This window comes from Talaromyces proteolyticus (genome assembly GCF_021365285.1).
Source record: "Talaromyces proteolyticus strain PMI_201 chromosome Unknown BGW36scaffold_6, whole genome shotgun sequence".
NCBI lineage: Eukaryota > Fungi > Ascomycota > Eurotiomycetes > Eurotiales > Trichocomaceae > Talaromyces > Talaromyces proteolyticus.
The window spans coordinates 43,568-63,044 of NW_025764282.1; the positions used below are offsets into that span (position 1 = coordinate 43,568).

Sequence of the window (19,477 nt, forward strand, 5' to 3'; positions counted from 1 at the left end):
GAGTATATGTAGTACTCAACTGTACGGCCGTGCTATGTAAAAGTTTTTAATGTTATTAAATCAATATCGCCAATATGTCAATGTTCATTTTAGTCTGAAAAACGTATTTACACAATTTCAACGATTTATGTGGGATGACTTGGATATCGATTTTAACTCTTAACATGAACATTGAAATTAATGTCTTCCTTCGAATCCCCGTCCATTCATTCATCCATGCATGCAGAAAGACATATCTGCACCAAAAATCAAGTAACTACCTAAAGAAGTATGACTATGACTGTGACTTAATACTCCAATACGCCATACCCTTATCTTCTTTCCTTTTCTTTTTAGCCATCCCTTCAACAGGAGGCAATGAATGGTGTCCCCACGTAGCTCTCTAAAAGGTAGAGCAGAAATTAAAAAAGGAAGTGGTGGTAGAAGAAGTAGAAGGGTTACAAAACATTCCCCTCGTGGGATGTATAAAAAGACAAGACATATGATAGATCGTGGTATTTCATCTCACATGTATTTGTGTAAAATTTTTTATGCACGAGCTTCCTCAGCATTGCGTTCTTGGTTGCGCTGTTGCTGACCCTCACGGCCTCCTCGGCCACCTCTGCCGCCTCGCTGACCTCCTCGTTGGTTGCCTGACTCGCCGGCATTGTTCGAAGACTCTCCCCCGCCAAGTGTAAGTTGGGCAGTGGCTAGTCTGTTTGAGAGTTCCATTTGTGTGCGGATGGTGTTTGCGAGGTAGGAAACAACGAGAACGTCCTGGATGTGGTTGTTGCTGTGGAATTCAGTTAGTCTAAGAATGTAAGATATAATGAGATGGTACACGTACAAGTCGCGTTCAATATCAGCTGGTTCGACCTTGGGAGCCAGAGCAAGTGCGTTCAGAAGGAACTGGCCAAGTGCAGTTGATGCGGGGGCCTCCTCATCAATAACAGCCTCGACATACTTCGAGACTCGATCAATCATGCCAATCACCTCTTCAACAGCACGCTCCAAAGCCTCGACATCTGTGAAGATACTAGCGGTTCGGTCATCTGAGTCGCGAGCATTGGCGATAGCCTCCAAACCGTTTTTTTCAGCCTCGCTATACCGGATTTCATAAGGGACAGGAATGAAGGCGGCGCTGTCGGCAGCGCGCTCTGCGGTGACGCCGACAGGAGCGGAAATATAAGCGCGGGTTTCGATATCCTTGCCAGGCTCAGTTGAGACAGTAAGGTGAACAGCCGGGTGTGGCCATGTTCCATCACCTTGGCCGCCATAAAAGTTTTGAATCAAAGCCGAGAAGGTGTTGAGTTCAGACGAGGTGGCGTACCACCCGACAAGAACCTCCTTGGGGTTTGCTCTCAGGTGCAGGGCTAACATTTGCTTTTGATACTCCATATCAACCTCGACCTGGTCTGTTGTCTCGGTATGTCCGACAGCGAAACAACTTCGGATTTCGACTTCGGTTCCATCTTCACTTCTGGTACCCAACAGCGTTCCGATGACTCGATCTTGGTCAGCATTTCGGCGGAGAGAGTGGTCGAGGATAGAGAAAATAGCCTAATAGGATTCCGATTAGAACTGGTAACGACCTAGGTACCATATCTCCTGAGATCTCATACCTGAGGCTGGATAACCACATTCAGAGGGGCAGTGGTTGGTGCAGACCCCACCGTCACAGGGCCCAAGGGCCGCGCGAGGTGCAGAAAGGAGTCAGTCTCAGCCATGCTGGGCCTGAGGCGAGTGTGAAATGACAAGCCTGTTTCCCGGGGACAGAGAAACAGACGGAAGAGCCTCTCTGCTTTTTTTATTTGGGGTGGGATGTCGTGGAGAGGCGCTTTTGTTCCACCGGGCCAGAGATTGACTGGTCGCTGGCACTGTCCTTCCGAATTGTGTGTGCGTGCAGGAGGAAATTTCACGCTAAGATAAGATAAGCTCCGGCTGCCACCCCAACATCAGAAAAAGTCATTATTTTGTTATTTTATTCATAGGAGACACGCAACTACATATAGCTGTTCTATTTCAATGGCGCCACCACGCGGTCGTGGAAGGGGATTCGCAAGGGGAGGCCGCAACAGGCCAAACTCTACGCGAGGAAGGAGAGGTGGTTTCCAAACATCCCGTGTTGAAGATATAAAGTGAGCCGTGGCCGTTCTTGTTGCTATATGATAAATACTGATTGCTGTAACTCTATCAGAGATAGCGAGTCATCTGAGGATCAAGATGAATTTGAAGGCTTTGATGATGAGATAGAACCTGAAGACATCGCTAGCGAGCCATCTTCTGAAGATGAGGAGCAGCCTAAAGAACGTCCGTATAACGAGTTGTTACAATTGTTCAATGCGGATTCAGCCTCTGGTAATGCGCGAAAGAGGCGCAAGCTCAATAATAAAGAAGTAGAAAGGCAGGATGTGATAGAAAATGACACGGTGGTAGAGGAGAGCAAAGAGCCGGAGGAACAGAATGTTTTAGAATATCAGGAAGCCTCAGATGATGATGACGCTGGCGAAGACGGTGCTGCTAGTGACGTTGGCGATGATGACGAAGATAGTGAGTGTTCAAGCAGGAGAACATAACATTTATGCTTTTCTCATCATATCTAGGCACAGATCCGTTTGAGAGACAGTTTTCAAGCCCGGCTGAGGCTGGTCTGTCGAAGAAAGCCCAAGAAGCATCGGCTGGCAAATGGCGCTCGATCAGATCTTCTCTTCCAGACAACCTTAGGCTGGTATACAACATCACAGAAAGCGATGATACAGCATGGAGTGCACCTCCTGCAGTGCGAGATATTCGCAATTTGAAGGTTAGTGTCATCTCTATACCCGATTGTTCAGGTTTTGACTGCGACAAGCTCAAAAAGAAGCTGGTGTCGCCATCTGCAGAAATTATTCCAAACTTTGGCAATATTCATCAAAATATTGTTCCATTGATTTTCAATTATAACGACGTTCTTTTTGGTGCCAGGACACCATCAAATACAGTGCAGATGCGAGATATACTTAGCATCCATATCCTCAACCATGTGCTGAAGACACGAGACCGAGTTCTGAAAAACAACGCACGTCTATCGAAAGACCAAAGTGGAACCCTTGAATTGCGCGACCAAGGTTTCACCAGACCGAAGGTGCTTTTAATTCTACCAACTAGACAGGCTTGCGTTCGATTTGTTGAAAGTATCAGCAGGATCTATCAGCCTGAGCAGCAGGAAAACAAGAAACGATTTCTGGATGAATATAGTTCAAATGATGACCAGTCATGGGACAACAAGCCCGATGATTTCCGTGATCTCTTTGGTGGAAATGACGACGATATGTTCCGCCTTGGGCTGAAATTCACAAGGAAGACGATCAAATACTACTCGCAATTTTACAACTCCGACATTATCCTTGCCAGTCCTTTAGGACTACGCACGATCATGGACAAGGAAGAGTAAGTTCCGTCCTTCTACAAGAATACGTCCCTTTATGACTATCCCTGACAATTTTGTAGTGAGAAGAAGCGCGATCATGACTTTCTTTCATCGATCGAGATCGCCATCGTCGACCATGCAGATGGTCTGCTGATGCAAAATTGGGAACATGTCGAGTATATCTTCAGCCACATGAATCTACAGCCTAAGGAAGCCCACGGCTGTGACTTCAGTCGAGTTCGTACCTGGTACTTGGACGATCAGGCACGGTTTATTCGCCAGACTATTGTGCTGACGTCTTTCATCTCCCCCGAGGTGAATGCCCTATTCTCTCAACACATGCAAAACGTGGCTGGCAAGGCGAAGATAACCCCGATTTATAACGGGGCCATCACCGACATAGCACTGCCGACGACAGTAAAACAGAACTTTTCTAGATTTGAATCTATATCTCCGCTTCGGGATCCAGACCTGCGATTCAAGTACTTCACCACCGCCATTCTCCCAGCTCTTACACGCTCCGTGACCGGACGTGGGCAAGGGAATGGAGCCGGGGCATTGATCTTCATCCCATCCTACCTGGACTTTGTACGAGTGCGCAACTTCTTCGCATCCTCGTCACAAACCACCAATATCTCCTTCGGCGCCATCTCCGAGTATTCGTCGGCGAAAGAGGTGTCTCGAGCTCGCAGCCATTTCATGACGGGGCGTCACGCTGTTCTGCTGTACACGGAACGCGCGCATCACTTCCGACGGTACAAGATCCGTGGTGTCAAGCAGATTGTCATGTACGGTCTTCCTGAAAACCCGATCTTCTTTCAAGAAATCGTCGAGTTTCTGGGACTGGATCCGGGGGCGTTAGCAGATGCGGGGGATAAGGGGGTTCGCGCGGTCTTCTCCAAGTATGACGCTCTCAAGCTGGAGCGTGTTGTTGGGAGCCAGCGAACGGGAAATATGTTGAAGGATCGAGGGGGGATACATTTAGTTTTGTATAGCGACATATAGTACATCAATTGATATGTGTATGCCCATAGAAATCAATGTACCCCGCACATACATTGTAGTTACCAGTACTAGTATGCACTAGTGGCGCGCACTAAACAGCCGAAGTGTGCTGATTGGTCCTTCCAGACATATATAACCCTTTTTGGACTAGTGCTTTGTGAATGACTCGAGGGTCTCTCTGTCGCAAGACCAATTGCCTAACGCAGGCTACCTGACTGGCCAGCAAGTTCCGGCGCGCCCGCTGTTCGCCAGCAAAGATGCCTATATCTGTGCCTATTTTTGTTGAGAATTTTCTCGGCGCCTAGAAGCATGGCGTAAGTAGAAACCCCCCCGGCTTTTTATCCGCCTTGTCGACCGGTCTCGGACACTCGTGGAAAGTTTGTCATACATAACAAGGCGATATGCCTAACTTACAGAAGCAGCTTTTACTCTACTAATACGAATCGACTCCGTCTCCCACGCTGTTTTGAGTAGGTAGCCTGGCGGTTTGATCGAGTAAGCAGTCTAGTGAGTGGGCTGGTGCCGATCAAGTTGATTCGGTGGGCCGCGGATTGGAATTCCGTCATTCACAGGATACCGGGGTTCTGGACCGTCACGATTTACATGATGAATCATGATACTACAAGTACTACAGCTGCCAGCATGGAGCTATCAGACAGTGACATGATGCAGCAGCCTGATCAACAAGATAGCCAAGTTGACGAACCAGCTACAACCCCCGACGGACTCACCGGACCTAGGCCCGTAGAAGCAGCTATAAAGAAACAGACACAGGCTCTGCGCAGATTCTCAGACAGCACTGGACAAATACAATATCTGGATCCCCGGCCCACAGCAACGGTGCGTCCATCGGCTGATACCCTCTTCTCAGACCTTTCATTATATACCGGCGATGTATCTAATGGGCAACGGTATGGCCGGGAGTCTCTCCGCTCGCCATCGCCGGTTCCGGCCGAACCTACCTCTGAATTACCCAGTCCAAGGAGGAGACGTTCACTGCGATGGATCGTTTTGAAGGCATGGTTGCATAGTAAAGGGATGCTGATGGTGATTCTATCACAATTCTTTGGCGCGTCTATGAATGTGATGACACAGATTCTCGAGCGGGATGGAAGCCATGGGAAAGCCATGCATCCGTTTCAAGTAAGTTTCGAAGCTGAGTTGATATATACAGAATCCTTATATATTGTTAGATCCTGTTTACTCGCATGCTTATCACGGCAGCTGCCAGTTATGCTTACATGTGGTATAAGCATGTGCCCAACCCATTCGGCACGAGGGAAGTACGATGGCTGCTGATACTTCGCGCAGTTGGGGGTTCTTTGGGGTATTTGGAATGTACTTTTCGCTGTTGTATATGCCGTTGGCAGAAGCCACCGTGCTTACATTTCTGGCACCGATCGTCGCGTGCTATGTGTGTTCGTTCCTGATGCCCAACGAACCATTCACTCGAAGGCAACAACTAGCCGGCATCGTGTCTCTTCTCGGTGTCATCCTGATCGCGCGGCCATTCTCTGGCGGGAAAGTTGAAGATGTCGTTGATTTAACGCCGCCGTCCAACAGCACCATGATCGATTCGTCTGGGCTGCTGGCCGAAAGTATCACAGAGGCTGCCCCGTCGGCGTACCAGCATCTCTTGGCGATCGGGTTCAGTCTGGTCGGCGTACTTGGCGCAGCGTGTGCATACACAACGATTCGGCTGATTGGAACTAGAGCTCACGCGCTGGTCAGTGTAACTTATTTCTCGACCTACTCAACCCTGATCTCCATCGTTGCCATGATCGCTATTCCCTCTGTATCGTTCCGGCTGCCAGGGAATATCTCAGAATGGGGACTGTTACTGGGGCTAGGGGCGAATGGGTTCACGATGCAGTACTTGCTTACGGCTGGTCTAGCATATAAGCCACCATCGTCGACAACGACCAGCGGCCACGGCACGCGAGCAACATCGATGGTGTACACGCAGATGCTGTTTGCACTGTTTTACGATAAGCTGGTGATGGACAGCACGCCATCGGCGATTAGTTGGGCTGGGTCGGGGCTGATTCTGGGGAGTGCGCTGTACGTTGCTATTGTTCGAGACAGCAACACGAACATGACCACGATGGGGACAGTGGCTGCCGCGATTCACGCGGATGAAAGCCGGGAGAATGCGAGTGAAATGGCAGGCTTGAGAAAGGATATTGAACAAGGTCAAGCACTGTTGGCACGTGAGCCGGAGATTACTGATCCGGGCTCTTCTCGATAGTCTACGACATTCATACATACAACTCTGTCTATCTATTTCGTGCATGTGGCCAGACTGATCAACATGCAATATGGTCTCACAACCACACCCACAATTGACAACTCACACCCACACAATTATCACATACAGAGTGAGTAAAAGTGCGGGGTTGGATCTTCGAGATTCGAGACTTGCCGAGCTGCGCTGATCACAGCAAACGACTCCTACTACCTAGTAGTACAGCGACTACTTAGTAGGACTACTATGAGATTGTGGTGGGCAGGATCCACTGCGATATTTAATTCTGCCCTGGAGAGTGAGACTAGAGTACGGAGTAAATATGGAGTATTGTGGAGATGCGGAGTCACTCAATTCACTTCATATTCTTGCTCTAGCTGCGAGTGTGTATGGATGGATGGTGTTGTCAGACTGATCATTGCCTGATATATAATAGATAATAGACATAGATGAATATCGATTGATTCACTCTGTATAGTACTATGTAGTAACAGCAATTTAGTAATAGCACTCTGCAAGTAGAGAGTATCCACCCGGTCGACAGCGCTCCGGCAGAATTCTTTATCCTTGCAGTTGACTTGAAACTTGACGTACAGCACGGCACTAGCATCTTAACCATACCCTTCAGCTCAAGAAAAGCAATAAAAAACAATGAAAATGGCGCAATAATAATCATCCTGCAACCTCCAGACTAGGCTTACACCCATTCTCTGTTATTATTCGTCGCCCTCATCCATGTTTCGCCGATCCAGAGAAGGGAAAGTTAGGTCAGCATGTGAAGCAATCATCACTCATGAATAGGCCGGATAGGGCTATGCTCGGCAGCGGGTAGATCCATTTTTGCGAGGTTTAAACTTCAACGACATCATCGGCTGAGCCTGCCCTGTTTATGGCTCGTAGTTTGTATTCAACAAGCGGGATGGTAGTAGCATGATAGTAGCATGGTACTAGCCTACTACGTTGTTGTGCAGGATAAGTAGCACAAAGTAAAAGATTAAGAACAGACACGCTAGGCCCAGACACGAGCCTTCGATATGGGCTCGCAGCGGCGGTGATTGGACAGACACGACGTCATAGGGAGGCTACGGGAGCACACCAAGCCGAAAGTTCCCGACATGAGGGGCCCATCGGCACAGCGCTTATTGGGCGCCACCAGCTGTGGTCGCAGCGGAAGGCGCCAGTCACAGCGCCCCCAGTGCCCCCCTGATCGCCGGGACCAATCATGACATTTGGCTGTACTCCACTCTGGAGACGCTGGATCTTTGTACTCCGGATGAGTATACTGCTCGACTTAGATATAAAGATGCTCTTCCTCACTCGACAATTCTGTATACACTGTATACAGACGAGCGGCAGGTGTGTTGATCGCATCAATTGCTACTCACAGTCTATATCTACCTGTCAATATCATCTCCTCCATCTACCATACATCGCTATCCCCTATTCAGGGTCTGCTACCCCTCTTATCTCATATCAGTAAAAAAAAGAGCAAAAGAAAATGCGCCATTTCGACGCCTGGATCCTCCGGGATCCCTACTCTATCTTCCATTACTACTCGACCGGACGTCGCTGGCAAGAATCCGTGCGTGGCATGATCCAAGAACGCCAAATCTGCTCGCCTCAAATCGACCCAACCAACACCCGCAGCGCCGTCGACGCTCTCGCGTTCAGCATCTCTTCGCAACCAGAGTCAAACTTCCTTCAAAGACTTCCGCCCGAAATCCGCGTGATGATCTACAAATACGTCTTCGGCGACGAAGCCGTGCATCTCGTCCAACTCAAGGGTAAAATCAGGCACGTGCGCTGCTCAAACCTCTCCTCGTCGATCAGCAGCCACCGCACCTGCTGCCACGAAACCAGCGCGCGGTGGCGCGCCACCGCCACTGGCGCCGGCCAGCATGCAGATAACATGCTGTACCCTCACACACACTCACTGCTACCTCACAAACTCAGCAATTCGTCGCTCTCTCTCCTCCGCACCTGCCGCGCCATCTACCTCGAGGCCGCCGACATCCCCTACACTGATCTAGTCTTCGACGTTGACGACCTGCACACCTTCGTCGCCTTCTCGCAGACCGTCTGCCCTGAGCGCCTGCAATCCATCAAGCGGCTGACCGTCCAGTGGACGCCGATCTGGCAACCTCTGGCGGGCGAGGACAGCAAAACATCAATCTACGCGCACACGCACAACGACCGCTTGTGGTGTCTGTTTTGGGCGCGCGTGCAGGCGCTCACGGGACTGAAGGAGTTGCGGATTAGTCTTGATTTGGGTCGGTTTATGGGCAATGCGAATGCGAATGCAAATGTATTGCTAGGCGGGAACAAGAAGATTAGTCTGGCAACGAGCGAGAAGTGGGTGACGCCGATGCTGTCGGTGCGCGGGCTGAAGGAGTTTGATTTGTGTGTTACGGCCAAGTGTGATGCGTCCGCGAAGAATATTCTGGCAGAGGAGATTGGGAGGGATGCCATGGCGTTGTGTGCGTATCTCAGAGAAGTGATGTGTAAGCCCAGGGAGGCGGTGATGCCGTGTGCACTGGAGGGCGTTGAGAATCCGGCTTGTCGACCTGCGCAGTTGCTGCTTACAGCGGCATAGCGTTTAGTTTATTTTTGTTTGGTTGGTTTTGCAGTGATACCCATGAGTTTTTGCTGGTTTGGTGTTGGTGGCATAGATTTAGATAGATCAATGATTATGAACATACTCTACTTACTTCATCACATCAGTTGATATACTTTACTCGTAGAAATCTTCAGATGAGTTAAAATAGTTGAGATACCAAACTCCTATTACTGCATCGATGATTCTTACATGAAATCACTTCCGACGCAAAAATGCAACCACAACGAAAAACAATATTCCATATAATAATATGTATGCATGCCAGACCGGTCAACGAATTGCGCAGTCCAACCACTCTCAATTGGAGCGTTAATATCCGTCTATGCCGAGCCAAGTCTAGCCCAAAGTCAAAGTCCCAGTCCTAGAAAAACAATACAGACAAGAAGAATTAGATAGAATAATCTGACTTATTAAAACCCGGAAGAGTCGCCGCGCAGAAGGCTGGGACGGCGTCGTTCGTCACCGCTTTCGAGAAAGGATGCTGCGTCTCGGTCGTCGTCGCTGGCGACTGGGGACGTTGGGCCGCTTGGTTGGTATGACCGAGTTCGGGTCATCTATACATATTAACCACCAATCACCAACATACGGTTAGAGGCAACATACCCATGATCTAACACCCCCAATTAACCCCAAACTATACCCCGTAGCAAAGTCTTCGTGACGCCCTCCAGGTCCCGGACTCTCGGGACGGCCAGTGAACTGGAATTTGGAGATGCTGGAGCGCGGGCTGTGCATTTCAGCCCCGTTCCTGATGCTGCGGGCAGGGCTGTTGGATCTGCTATTCCCCCAGAATTGACGGAATTCTCGCGTCAGTTCCTGCCCGGTCATGTTCCAGTTACTGCGGATGCTTTCGCGGAGCTCTGTGACGTGGCGTTTGATCTCCAGCTCATTCTTTTTCAGCCAGGACACATTGAGTTCCTGTCTCGATGCGCCTCGTTTGAATTGGCGTGCGATGTACTTGTCGTAATCACGGACAATCCTACATTTCACATTAGTATCGTATTTTTAAAAAATAAAGGCGGACGGACTTTGTGATAATGCCTGTAGTGCTGACACCCTCTGTTCGTTGCGTGACAAGGAATTTGCCTTGCTCTTTGATCCCAGCGTAAATGTCATCTCCCTCATCGGCTTGATACGGGAGATCATCATGCGCAACATAATCGATCTGGTGCTCTGACAGGAACTCGGGGGTAACAATCCACGGACAGTCTGGAAGGACCTCATCAACCCATTTGCAATGCCGGAGCGTCTCTGCTCGCTCTGCGCCAGACAGCACGGTCAAGCCTTTTCTCTTGTGTGTCTCCTCGTCACCCGTCACACCAACAATCAGGTAAACTTCAGGAAAGGCTTTCTTAGCCTGCTCCAGCTGTCGCATATGCCTAGAACAAATTAGACCCAGCCTGCCGGAAAGAGTGATTGAACCCACCCTAAATGAAAAAGATCAAAAACCCCATCCGCATACACTCGAACAGCTCGCCCGGTCGGAGGCGGATTGGTATGGTACCCGACAGGGTCCTGCAATCCGGCACGCAGCGGGGGCTGCAAGAACCCGTCCTTGTCAACGTCGGGCTCTGCGGCATCGAGCGAGTCCTGGAACTGCATGCTCGCATTCCGTTTCGACCGCTTCTCTATTTCGGCGCTGGACTCAGTGGTCTCTGAGGGCTCGCCGGGATCCTCATTGCCGTTTTCCACACCATTGCTTGTTGTCAACTGAGTTTCTGTTCCGTCGGCGAGACGAGTCCTGGCGCGTTTCGACGGGGGATTGCTGTTATTGGTATTGCTAGTGTTTGTGTTTGTGTCTTGGGAAATGCTGTTCTGTTTGAGCGGTTCGCTGGCCGAGGCCGACTCGTCGCCTTCTTCGCCAGACGCGTCGCGGGACGAGGGTTGCAGAAGCTCGGCCGTGGATGACTTGGGGATGTGTGCCGAGTTCAGATGAGAAGAGCTCCGTTTGCGCTTTCCAGCACTCAACGAGGATGGCGAAGACATGCTCGTGTCGGCGTGAGTTACTTTGCGAGTTGCGGGAGATAGGAAGATGCAATTGTTCAATTGGTTAGATTAGAAAAGAGCCAACGAATAGTCTCTGTCGAGGATGATGGGAGGAGAGTAGAGAGTATTATGGCGAACGGTATGGTTGATCATTAGTTCGATGGATAGTAGACGATATGTTGATGTGAAGTTGGACAGGAAAGATTAGGGGGTGCAGTCTTCTAGTCTTCGGCGTACAGGATGCAGAAAGAAAGCTAGCCCGGTGGAGCCGGTGGATGTCGTGTCCCCAGCAGAATATAGTAAAAATATTAATTAATACTGGGCCATTCTATTGATTAGCACTCAACATAACAGAATACCCATGGATAAGGCTAGTCCTGCATCTCCTGCATCTCCTCCCTAGATATACTGACGTGAACGTGGCGTGGTGAATAAATTTCTGCTAGTCCTGAGAATTCCCGAAGCGCGCACGGATGCCGTCGGGTCACGTCATTATTCCTGCCACTGGAATAAGCAATAATTAATAACAATATATATACATATACACATAATAGCAGTAGAAGCAATATGAGGTAATAGCTAGATCATTAAATCTAGGATATCAGGCGGCGACTCGGCCAGAGCATCTGCTTGACGTCTAGTCTAGTCCTGTTTTGAGGTATCTGAGAGCATCTATAGAGCCGCAGTCACAAGCCGAAGCATGGATCATACAACCACCGAAAAGCAAAGGAAAAAAAGGAGATACGATTCATCCAACAGAAAACGACTAATATGATGTCAATGTGCAAGCTTATTAAAATTGCCCGGTTACGCCATGATGTGTGCAGAAACTTCTTGCTTGCCCGTAGCCATTGTGTCTCCGTTCCTTCGTAGCCGAAAGCTTGTCCAGCGTGATCTCTAACCGTGACTGTTCGCTCGGATGACAAGAGTATGATGTTGACAAAGATGAGACAGTAATGACTGCCAGTACCGAGACAGGAAGAAAGGAAAGGACAATAGGAAGACAATAGAGGAGGAAAGACAGTATAGGAACGGATAAAAGAAAAGATGTAGAGAAATTGGCGGAAGGAGGCGACTATCACAAACAATATGGTGAATAGTAAGTAGAGTTAACTATACTAATGCTTCTGTGGAAGGCCCAAACCGGCGGGTTTAGAACCCACGGCAACAATCTGCGAAAGTCAAGTCAAGTCAAGTAAACAAAGTGCACCGTCTGGACAGTGACAGGACAGCGACAAGACATCGAACGGGATAGTGGACAGGACAAAACGGCTGTAAAATAATGCTTCGGGCAAGGATATACGAGAAACGTGGAGGGCGTAAAGGCCGGCAGAATTAGAATCACTTGACTAGCCGGTATCGTCATCGTCGTCATCGTCATGATCTCGACTTCGTTGTAGGGGCATTGGATTCGGAGGGAGAGAGAAGTCAAGCTAAGATTCATCCGGCTTGGCACGTGTGTCGTTCTCTTCATTGCTTTTCGCTGGTGACGGCTCTGTGGCAATCGAAGCAGGCGACGCCGAGACGTGTGGAGCAGCATTGGCTTCTTTATCGTCATTCTGAAGGGGATTTGCGGGTAAGCTGGGGCCCTGGAGTGTCTTCACGGTAGCCCCTACGGGCTTCGTCGACGGAATCAGTAGTGGTGCTATTTCGTACCTGGTTCTCGGAATTCTTCTCTTCCTCAGTAGGGTCGAACAGATCCTCCTCGTCTTGATCCGCATGGACTTCAGTCCCATCCCCTAGCAGAATGATCCGGCCCGCACGAAGACCGAATGCCCGGCGGCTATCCGAATCGAGGTCATAGTCGTCGGGGCTGTCGTCAAATTGATGCCGGACTCCCGGGCCTCGAAATTCAGCTGGAGCCCTCGAGTCAGCAGCGCGCGGGGGGGTCCTAGGGACTGTCTTCAAACTTGCCATACTCAGGAGGAGCAACAGGGCCATCGCCTTTTGCAACTCGCTCTGCGATATTGTTGTACCACTCTTCTTTTGTCTTTCCGTGAAGAAGCCCAATGATAACCATGGTCATGTTGTCACAGCCAACCCCGCCGGTTTCACTGTTGGAGGCCAAGCAATTGTCCATCATGTTCTCGCAGATACGAGACAACCCTTGCTTCGCTGCAATACCCCTTCGGACAAATTCTACAACTGACTGGGAGGACTGGCAATCCCAGATTCCTACGCTTGTTAGTGGATAAACGAGTCAAACCCTTGAGATTACCTACCGTCACAGGCAATAACGAGGAATTCATCGTCCTCGGTGATCTCGTGTGTTGTAACATCAGGGTATGCCGTGACAATTTGTTGTTCTGGTGACAAGTCGGCGCTCTTTTTGAACTCAAAGTCACCGATAGCTCGGGACAAGGCAAGATTGCCATTTACACGACCAAAGTCAACGAAACCGCCAGCAGCGCTTATACGTGCTTTTTCGCCTAGAAATCAGTTAGAAAAGTTCACAGTAATATCAAAATATAGCCTACCTTCGTTTTGAGGTTTGTGGTCAAAAGACAGTGGCTTCGCACGTCCCTTTACTCCCAATACAGACCGCGAGTCACCGGCATTGGCCTACGTATATAAGCCTTGCTCACCACACACTGAAAAATGAAACTCACCACCCAGATTTTATCACGAGAAATAATTCCAACCGATGCCGTACAACCGGAGACTTCCTCCTCGTATTTCGGATCTACTCAGAAAGTGAGCATGCGATACGTCACGGCGCAAGGAAGGCGATCATGACAAACCCTCTAGAATAGCGCGATCAGTCGCCAAAAACCCATCTTTCAATGCCTGCTCGATATCATCCTTCAGAAACGCCTCCTGCTTGGCGACAATCTTGTGCACGTTCTCCCCAGCGAAAAGAGCAACCTTGTCGCCGCCGTGTCCGTCATATACACCAAAGAACGACAGTCGCTTGTCGGGTGTTGTAGGCTCCTCGGTTTTGTTCACATACTTGGCCTGGAGATCGAGAATGGCGGCATGTGCATCCTCCATGCTGATTCTCCAGCCTTGCATCGCCGACACGCCGTACAAAACGCAATCATCTTGGCCCTCTGCAGACGTCTATATACAGGGATAAGTCAGCTTTTCATTTCCTCTTTTTGTCAAGAAAACATCCGTCCGATATCACATCCTCGAGCAGCCATGACTCGTCAAGGATTGGTCTCGAGGCCGAGACGAAACCGCTTTCCAAGTAAGCTGCCCCGCACCAGTGCCATAGATGAGGCGTAACCGAGCATACCCAATCTAGCGACGGCACAATACCACGCATACAGCAGGGCGGAAGATTTCGTGCACGACACACGGGAGGAGTCGGGAAGAGAAAAAAATATTGGCCTTACCTTCTCTGTAACCGGCTCTGATAAGGTCTGACCCATGATTACCGGCGGGGGTCACGAAGGACGACAATTGGAGACGATGTATCAGGCTGGGATGGCAGTCATACACACTTCCGAAAACAGAAGGCTTTTTTTGAGGCGGGCGGGATATGGGGAATTCGGAAAATACGTAGTGGTGGTGCGTCGTTCGGCGTTGAATGGAAGCGCAGAGGCTGAGGATTATTGGAGGGGGAGGGATATTCACTGGTTTAGCAAGCTTAGCGCAGAATCGATCGGAGGAGCGAGATGTGGGGGGGTCCAGCGCCTACCTGGGAAGCGAACACGGACAGAGGAGGGACTGCAGGAGAGAGCAGAAGGGAGACGAAGGGATGAACGGTGGATGGGGACGGGGGAGATGGATGCAGGGCAGTAAATGTAATAAGCCAGGCAGAAGAGGAGAAAGTGGTGGTGGAAGAGTTTGCAAGTCGCGTGTTGAGGCGAGCAAATTGGCCAGCCCGGCGATGCGAATGACGAAGGGGCTTAGCGCTGTGGCTGGTACGTATTACCATACACCCTCTCTCAGAACTGTAATTTATAATAATAACATAATATGGCCTGTGGCTATGTGTACTACTATATCCTACCATCCGGATTCCACATTCTGTTGCCATCGTCTCTCTAAAAAGAGAGTTAGGGTTAATTGCAGAGTGGCTTGGACGGCTGTCCTCGTTTGCAGTGCATAATATATGGAAATTGCAAATCGGCCTAGATCCTTCCCCATTTGGCATACAGTAAGCTATACAATACCGCTAGTAATTTACCACTTTATCTCACCGCAGCCTGAGCTGAACCTGACGTGGCTGTTGATGATTATTTACATATGCGATATCAAATCATACAAACAACATTGACTCTTTTTTAGTGCTTGTCTGTTCAAATCCTTACCATGATGAATCAGTACATGCACTTGGTATCATGCAATTATCATATCCCGTGTTGATCGGCACCAACAGTCACGTCTCAATCAGAATTTTCAGGTTTCAGCACCAACTTGATTCGAGCTCAGCTGGAATGGAATTGGCTGACGGGAAATAAATACCTCGCCGCTAAAGCATACAAATAATTATTAATATCAGCTTACTCAGTTACTTAGTACTAGCTATCTATCGTCTAGAATAACACTTACGTAGGACAAAGTACCTCAGAAGTGTACATGTATGTAGGTGCTCGCTTGTAATATAACATCACTAGTAAAATAGTACTGTCAATGTTTCAATGTTGAATGTTCAAAGTTCCCCAGATTTTAACTAATTCTAGTACCGAACGCCTGGTGGGGTTACGCAAATGCAGGCAAGATAAAAGTCAATTCTGTCATGGATCAATTGTCAGTCTATTATTAGTGCTGGACTTTACACGTCACGGTCATTACATTAAATATACAGAAATTCCAGGCCGCTCGGATGAAAAGAAAAAAAAAATAACAAATAAACTAAAGCCACGCAACGCCTGTATCTGAACCTCCGAGGTATATAAAATATATATGTATATTATTCAAAGCTAGACAAATGCTAGATCTCCCCGGAAACTACTATTCGTAGTAGGATCCAGGCCGTCGCTTGCTTCAATGCTCGGCCGCCGTTGTTGCGTGTCCATTAAGCGCCAGTGTCGATTGCCAATTGGGCTACTGTCCTGACCCCCTGTCCGAAGCAGGCTCATGCGACGTACTCGACTGGCGTTTGTTTCCGGGACAGGTGCCAAATCTTCACTGTCAGTCACTGGCTCGGGGATGGCTTCCTCCACGTTCGACAGGGACTGTGCGTGGGAATTGACGCGGTACCACTGCCGACGTCCCTCGGGGCCGTCACGCTCGTCGATCAGGTCATAATAGTCGTCGGATCCGGTCATGGAATCTCCTGATTCGAACTTCCGCGTACTACCCATACTTGCCTGGCTGAAGCATCGTGGCAGGTGGGCAATGGCATCAGTGTAGCGCTGAACTGAACCTGGATTGGTTCTCGTCCTAGCCACACCAAAGCTGTTCCAAGCATCACCTTCGGATATCTGCGACATCGGCCGAGCTATAGAATTTCGATAGTCATCACCATAGATAGATGCTGACATTGCTGTAGAGACAGGCCGTATTTGAGACTGTCTTCGATCATCGATATAGCTTGACGTGGAGATGCTTGTTCCGGCAATGCTGGAACTTCGGCGAGATTTCTCCAACGCACGATATCCCGAAGACGCTCGACTATCCATCCGAGATGAGAATAGTGGATTACCTGAGTTACGACTCCGCGCACGACTCTGGATAAAGGCTTCAATCGAGTCCGGTTCTGGAGGCGTAGGTGGCGTTGTGCCACTGCCTTTGAAACTAGCTCGCTTCGTGTAGTCATAGCTTCGACTTAGATTGCTGCTATTTCGTTTCCGAACCAGGGGAGGCCGAGGAAACATAGTAGACAGATTCTCAATGCTGGTGTCATCACTTTGCAATGACATTTGTGTGGTCTGCCAAGATGCCCTCACCATTTCCGGTCGTGAAAGGCCAAAGCCTCCAGCACCATGGCCTGCTCCACTGAGTCGAACTGGAAGTCCAGATGCTACTGTTGTCAGTCCACTGGAGCGCCTAGAATACCGTTTAGACTTTGTGGACATGGCGGAGTCTCTTTTGAAGGATCGATTTTGAATAGGTTTAAGCGGCTCTCTTTTCGAATATCTCTTCGTGCTTCGATGCGACAGCGGGGAGCTTTGAGACACACTTGCATTCCTCTTCGGAGATATATTTGGCTGCTGGCTAGCGCTGGCCACAGCTTCGTCAGCCAGATTCCATTCTAGACCCGTCTTTTGAGGCTGTATAGCACGAGTTGGAGACCGATAGGATTCGTCCTCTTCTTCTCTGAAGGATGCATTGCTCAGGTGAAGGTCAAGCTCGAGCTGCATAGGCGCTGAATGATTGGATGAATCCGAAGAGCTTCGCGGTAGCTCCGACGTACTGGTTTGGTGATAATTCTTTTCTGACTTGGAAGAATCAATGATAGCATCCGCAGCCCGTAGATTCTCATCATTTTGGTTCTTGCCCTTCGCCTTGGAACGTCGGTGGCGACAAAACAAGACAAGAAGTATAGCTACTATAAGGATAACGCCAACTGGAATAGCCACAGCAATAGCTATTATTTTAACCTTTCGCTTGTTCGCATCTTGATTTCCACCGGAGGAACTTTGATCGTTGACAACCCCTGCTTTTCCTGGTTTGAAGATGGTCAGGTTCAAATTCCTTGTCTCTACAGTTGATCCTTGTGTCGCAGTTAACTTGATAGAAAATGTTTGTGGCTTCATATCATCCGGGACATGCCCAGATAAAGACATGCTTGCAGCATCATAGTTTGCCCAGGAAGAGACTTCAGCTAAATCAACCTGCAGATGAACAGTATCATCACTGAGCAAGGACTTGTCGAATGTGTAAGAAAATTTCTCGCCAATGGTGGCATTGCAACTTTCAACTCCCTTCGCGAATAATTGTGACACCATCAATTGAACGTCCAGCCTCGCCTTATCTTGGTACGAGTCTGTCACCGTCACTACAATAGTTTCGTTTCCGGCATTTCCAGGGGCTGTCCCACTTAGTGATATGGTTTCGTTGTCAAGGGTAAGCCAAGATGCCCCTTCGATTTCGATGTGCGATATATTTTGGTTAACAACGCCGTGACCATCCAGTGACAAATCGTCGATAAAATGAGGCGTGCTGAAAGGCTGCCCACGGGTGAAATTAAGCGTCCTGGTAGTCGAATTAAAAGATAATATATGCTGACTGACGACAATTTGGAATGACACTGTAGCTGCGCTAAACCCAGGAGCATCTGAAGCTATCATATTGAAATTGAATGACTGCGGGATTGACGAAGGATTTGATGGGGAATTGCCAGAAAATTGAAGTCTTGAAGAATCAAAAGTCATCCACGATGGGAGTGGCGAATTATACGGCGAGGATGTTGCATAATAAACAGTATTAAGCTGAGTGTTGGCAAATGTCGTCTCGGGATCGAATGCTATGGTGAAAGGGCGTCCCGGATACATGAAAATAGTTGCCGGGCTTGACGTTGGACCGATCTTTTGTAATTGTGCCAGGAGAGGCTGTTCAGGCCGCGGACCTGGTTCACTCGAGACCACGAGAGTCACACTCATCGACCCCGGGCCCGATTGATCAGTAGCCACCAGAAGAAACTGTGCTGCTTCAGCATCCCCAGGCCCTGGCGTTCCGTACAATGTGAGATTGCCCGTATCGACGTGTAACCATCCCGGCGCATTTAATAATGAATAAGTCAAGCCAGCACCGCCGCCGACGAATGTGCTGCTTGAGAAGGTAAAGCTGAATGGGCGGTTCACACGAGCAACCGGGGGCAGTTGTGCATTGACTGGATAATTAGCTGTTGGTATTGCATCGGCAATACTCATGAGGACCACGAGAAGGGCCAGATACAGAATCTTCGCCATCTTCTCTAGACCCATTCTGTTTGACGGTCAGCTAGGTGTAGACAGTGACTGCCGTGTGAATGTCGAGCCAACGAAACCGCGCAAGTCTCTGCTCTGAGACACCTTGTCGAGAAGAGTGCGGTCTGGAGGATAGGAAACTACAGGAAGATACTCGCGAGGGCCATGGTGAAGGGGTACAGGAGTAGATAACGCCCTACGCGAGGCGCGTAGCCCTTTGAAGGAAGCCATGTTAAAGTATGTTTGACGTCAAAAATGCATGGCCATGGCTGGTGTGGTTCGTAGCTAAGTAGACAGGCGAGCAGATAGGCCTGCGGAAGGCGTGGGAAGGGACATTCTTCACGACGCCACGGTAGGGCAGGCACAGGCACGTACCCCTCCTGCCACAGGGGCCAAGGGGACACGATCAAGGGTAAAATAGGAAGCCCACCATT

General features: G+C 49.3%; 7 protein-coding genes across 7 annotated transcripts; 3 read left to right on the forward strand and 4 right to left on the reverse strand.

Annotated features, from left to right (window-relative positions):
* Positions 1-528: 528 nt before the first annotated feature.
* On the reverse strand, positions 529-1,706 carry BGW36DRAFT_426999 (putative eukaryotic translation initiation factor 3 subunit EifCf; the record flags this gene model as incomplete). The annotated part of the gene is made up of 3 exons (XM_046220351.1): positions 529-772; positions 827-1,539; positions 1,602-1,706. 3 exons carry the CDS (start codon positions 1,704-1,706, stop codon positions 529-531), a joined length of 1,062 nt encoding a protein of 353 aa, XP_046071724.1.
* A 298-nt stretch (positions 1,707-2,004) lies between these two features.
* Positions 2,005-4,393, forward strand: BGW36DRAFT_296456 (U3 small nucleolar RNA-associated protein 25; the record flags this gene model as incomplete). The annotated part of the gene is made up of 5 exons (XM_046211270.1): positions 2,005-2,117; positions 2,177-2,535; positions 2,583-2,782; positions 2,831-3,408; positions 3,469-4,393. The coding sequence occupies 5 exons, from the start codon at positions 2,005-2,007 to the stop codon at positions 4,391-4,393; spliced, it is 2,175 nt and encodes a 724-aa protein (XP_046071725.1).
* A 642-nt stretch (positions 4,394-5,035) lies between these two features.
* Positions 5,036-6,641, forward strand: BGW36DRAFT_427001 (uncharacterized protein; the record flags this gene model as incomplete). The annotated part of the gene is made up of 3 exons (XM_046220352.1): positions 5,036-5,536; positions 5,587-5,639; positions 5,705-6,641. 3 exons carry the CDS (start codon positions 5,036-5,038, stop codon positions 6,639-6,641), a joined length of 1,491 nt encoding a protein of 496 aa, XP_046071726.1.
* Positions 6,642-7,834: 1,193 nt separating this feature from the next.
* BGW36DRAFT_377794 (uncharacterized protein) lies at positions 7,835-9,346 on the forward strand. The gene has a single exon (XM_046216027.1). It carries the CDS (start codon positions 8,137-8,139, stop codon positions 9,229-9,231), a length of 1,095 nt encoding a protein of 364 aa, XP_046071727.1. The 5' UTR covers positions 7,835-8,136; the 3' UTR covers positions 9,232-9,346.
* On the reverse strand, positions 9,347-11,652 carry BGW36DRAFT_377795 (cholinephosphate cytidylyltransferase). Its single transcript, XM_046216028.1, has 4 exons — positions 10,682-11,652; positions 10,284-10,634; positions 9,859-10,234; positions 9,347-9,809 (listed from the first exon to the last, which is right to left on the reverse strand). The coding sequence occupies exons 1-4, from the start codon at positions 11,239-11,241 to the stop codon at positions 9,666-9,668; spliced, it is 1,431 nt and encodes a 476-aa protein (XP_046071728.1). The 5' UTR covers positions 11,242-11,652; the 3' UTR covers positions 9,347-9,665.
* A 1,116-nt stretch (positions 11,653-12,768) lies between these two features.
* BGW36DRAFT_377797 (phosphatase 2C-domain-containing protein) lies at positions 12,769-15,091 on the reverse strand. The gene is made up of 7 exons (XM_046216029.1): positions 14,580-15,091; positions 13,983-14,301; positions 13,851-13,924; positions 13,719-13,803; positions 13,464-13,670; positions 13,156-13,416; positions 12,769-13,097 (listed from the first exon to the last, which is right to left on the reverse strand). The coding sequence occupies exons 1-7, from the start codon at positions 14,613-14,615 to the stop codon at positions 12,796-12,798; spliced, it is 1,284 nt and encodes a 427-aa protein (XP_046071729.1). The 5' UTR covers positions 14,616-15,091; the 3' UTR covers positions 12,769-12,795.
* Positions 15,092-16,112: 1,021 nt separating this feature from the next.
* Positions 16,113-19,061, reverse strand: BGW36DRAFT_295190 (putative transmembrane glycoprotein; the record flags this gene model as incomplete). The annotated part of the gene is made up of 1 exon (XM_046211155.1): positions 16,113-19,061. One exon carries the CDS (start codon positions 19,059-19,061, stop codon positions 16,113-16,115), a length of 2,949 nt encoding a protein of 982 aa, XP_046071730.1.
* Positions 19,062-19,477: the final 416 nt, after the last annotated feature.